Here is a 3,875-nt window from a genome sequence, read left to right on the forward strand (position 1 = left end):
TTCTACCAGTTAAATTAGGTAATTCTTCTATAATAAAAATCCTTTCTCTGCACTGTCTACATGGTCAAATAATAATCTTGCAAAAATACATTATTTCAATTAAAATATTTATGTAAACAATTTAGAAATCACCTTGATTTTTCTCCCCCAAAACTAAAACAATATTCCCAGATGACTAGTGTCATTCCAGTGTCTTTGCAGCAATGCAAATTCAGTCCAACAAAAACAAACTCATCCTTTCCACTTCTAAGCTTCAAATTATTGTTGATAAAATGTTTATTTTATTTTTCAGTGATTTAAGAAATTTTCTTGAAACTTGCAAGCTGATTGCACACTTTTTTCATTGCCATCTTCATCTCTTTGTTTCTCAGTGTATAAATGACTGCATTGAGAAAAGGAGTAAGAACTGCATCAAAAATGGCAAGAAACTTATCCAAGTGTGATGTGGGGAACGGCCAGATATAAAAAAAGATCAAGGGACCAAAAAACAAAATCACAACAGTGATGTGAGCTGACAGAGTAGAGAGAGCCTTGGAAGAACTACCTGAAGAATTCTTCTGAACAGTGACTAGGATGAAAATGTAGGAGATGATCAAGATACAGAAAGAACCCAAGGAAATGAAGCCACTATTGGCAGTGACCATGAATTCTAGTCTATCTGTATGTGTGCAAGCAAGTCTGATGAACCGAGGGAGGTCACAATAAAAGCTGTCCAATTCATTAGGGCCACAAAATGGCAGATTAACAACAAAAGCCAGCTGGACCACTGAGTGGATGAAGCCAATGATCCAAGCAGCCACCAGGAACACAGTACACATCCTTGGACTCATAATAGTCAGATAATGGAGAGGCTTACATATGGCAACATATCTGTCAAAGGCCATGGCTATAAGCAGCACCATCTCAACACCACCAATCAAGTGAATAAAGAACATCTGAGTGATGCAGCCAGAGAATGATATGACCTTGCGTTTTTTGAAAATGTCATATATCATCTTGGGGGAAGAAACAGAAGAAACTCCTAGGTCAGTGAAGGAGAGATTGGCCAGCAAGAAGTACATGGGTGAATGTAAACAAGGGTTTGAAGTCACTGTAAGAATAATCAGGAAGTTTCCCATCATGCTTGCCACATAAAATACAGAAGAGAATAGAAAGATGAAAAGTTGCATATACCAAGAATTGGTGAGTCCCAAGAACACAAATTCTGTAACCACAGTGTGATTATTTCTTTCCATTCTTGGTCAGTGATACCACCTTGATAGTCACCTTTAAGGAGAGAATAAAGGGAGAAACCAAATTATTTTGAATAATATTAATGTTCCAGAATTCAAATCAACAAACATTATTATTCACCTATTATATGTTGGATACGGCGCTGGCTACTATAAATACAAAATCAAAATACTGACCTTGTCCTCAAGAACCTTGAATTCTACTGGGGAAAAAACAACAGGTTCAAGAGAAAAGTAAATATAAACTATGCTAACTTATTTGGAAGGCCAGAAGTAACTGCACTGAAAACTGGGGATCTCTCAATTACTATACTTGCTTACAATCTACTCAACTAATAAGGACTTCTTTCCCTATAATTAGACTGCAGATTCCTCCCCAAGTTTACCATTGACATTCTTATTACCAAACCCAAAGACCCTTTCTAAGTGTTCACCCTGCTTGTACTCTGAAATTTTTAAAATTATTGACAAGGAGACTAGGTAAGATCTTTGAGTAGAAGGAAATAGTACATCATCAGAGCTCTTCCCCACCATGCCTCCAACAAAGATTTAGAAAACACACAGACCAGAATAATGATCAGGATGTTTTTTTTTTCTTTTTAATCACATTGTGTCATTTTTTAGCTCAGATTATCTTTGGAAAATAGATATACAGACACTACAGACATTAAAGGGACTATTTGAAGCTCTGCACTAAAACTGGAAGGTCTTCTACATCTGGTACAGAAGGAACTTACCTTGTGGAGAAAGAATAATCATCCAGGAAGTGAATGTGTAGAATTTCCAGGTACTGAATGATTATTTTTCCTGCACAAGATAAATTCTGGATCTACTAGATTACAGCAACTTGAGGAGATAATTTGTTTCTAGGGATCAGGGGAGAAAAGGACAACAAGAATTTGTGGAACCTGGACTATTGATAAAGGAAGAAGTAAGTATAAAATATAACCCCATATCAATCTGAAGACTGCAATGGAATAATGATTACTGTAAGCATAGACTAAAAGGGCCAACATGAACCTATAATACTTCCTAGCTGGTTATCAGTGGCTAAATCCAGCAAAATCCCTGTCATCCCAACCAATAGAAAGGTCAAAATTGCCTCCAGAAAGATGGCAGAATCAAGACTTAACATCAATTCCCTAAAAGAATGGATAAACAAAAACAAAAACTCCACCACCATGAACAATATATTATGGACACAACAACAAAACACAAACACAAAAGAGAATGTCTTCAAAACATCTACAAGCATTGCCTCAGAAAATAACACGGCTTGGGCACAAAATCAAATTATATCCCCAGTGAAATAAAGCACAAGTTTCATAAGGTAGTTTTAAATATTTTTTTTATAAATAGAATGATGTGGTTGGGGAGGGAAAATCAAAATAAAATGATAACTACAGAAAAGTTAGTTGAAAGAGAATTAATAACTAGCCACCAGAAGTATAAAATCTTACCCAAGCAACAATCTCCATGAAAATTAGGATACATTAATCATGGAAGCCAATGACTCCATGAGGCAATAAGAACTATTAAAACAAAATCAAAAGACTGAAAAAGGAGAAGAAATTATAAAGTGTGTAATAGCAACAAGTAATTGATCTGGAAAATAGATTGAGCAGAAAAAAAATTAAAAATCATTGATCTATATGAATGCCATGATCAAAATAAGAGCCTAATCATCACATTTCAAGAAATCTTAAAAGAAAATTGAAAACATCTCTTAGAATCAGAGAGCAAAACAGAAATAGGAAAAAATCTATTAGGCATATCAAGAAATAAACTTCAAAATGAAAACTTCCAGAAATATAATAGCCAAGATCCAAAGCTTCCCATTTCCATTGCAAATAACCAGGAAGAAAGAATTCAAGGAGCAAGTTAAAATCATACACAATACAGCAGTTACTATGTAAAGGAGCAGAGAGCTTAGAATAAGGCAAAGAAATTGATTTACAACCAAGAATTATCTTACTAGTCAATTTCAATATAATCATAAAGAGGAAAATTTTTATTTGTAATAAAATAAAGGACACCCAGGCATTCTTGATGAAAGAACTAGAGTTTAAGAACTAGAACTTCACCATAAACTTTCAATGACCTACACAGGAATCATAAAAAAAAGGCAAATGTGAGCAAATAATCATAAGGAACTTTAAAAAGATTAACTGCTTATATTTTAATATAGGGAAAGGATTTATGTATTACCTCAGAATCTTATCATTATCAGGGTTTCCAATAAATCTGAGAATGTGTTGGGTTTTTTGTTTTGTTTCATTTTGTTTTTAATATTTTGTTGCTCTTAAAAGAAGAGAGCAAAAAGAGGGGGAAGAAATATCCTAAAGCTAGGGAAAGGTAGAGGAAGGGTAGGAGAAATGATCACATATAGTTTATATGTTTAAACAAACTATACAAACAGGAAGGAAGAGATGAAAAAACTAGCATCACTTGAACCTCAATTCTGAAACCTCTGAACCTCTGAAAGAGAGTATGATACAAACAGGCATACATAAGTAGGTACAGTAAAAACAAAAGTTTCATTCAACAGGGAGAAAAATTTGGGAGGAAAAGGATAGAAAAGTTAATAAAAAGGAGGAGGGTTAAGGGAAGATAGTCCCAAGCAAAATAAACTTTAGTCAAAGA

At 34.3% G+C, this 3,875-nt stretch overlaps 1 protein-coding gene across 1 annotated transcript; it reads right to left on the minus strand.

The window, feature by feature from the left end:
- Positions 1–296: 296 nt before the first annotated feature.
- On the minus strand, positions 297–1,235 carry LOC141553445 (olfactory receptor 4F3/4F16/4F29-like). The gene has a single exon (XM_074285103.1). It carries the CDS (start codon positions 1,233–1,235, stop codon positions 297–299), a length of 939 nt encoding a protein of 312 aa, XP_074141204.1.
- Positions 1,236–3,875: the final 2,640 nt, after the last annotated feature.

The sequence above is a fragment of the Sminthopsis crassicaudata genome, chromosome 2 (assembly GCF_048593235.1).
Source record: "Sminthopsis crassicaudata isolate SCR6 chromosome 2, ASM4859323v1, whole genome shotgun sequence".
NCBI classification, from domain to species: domain Eukaryota; kingdom Metazoa; phylum Chordata; class Mammalia; order Dasyuromorphia; family Dasyuridae; genus Sminthopsis; species Sminthopsis crassicaudata.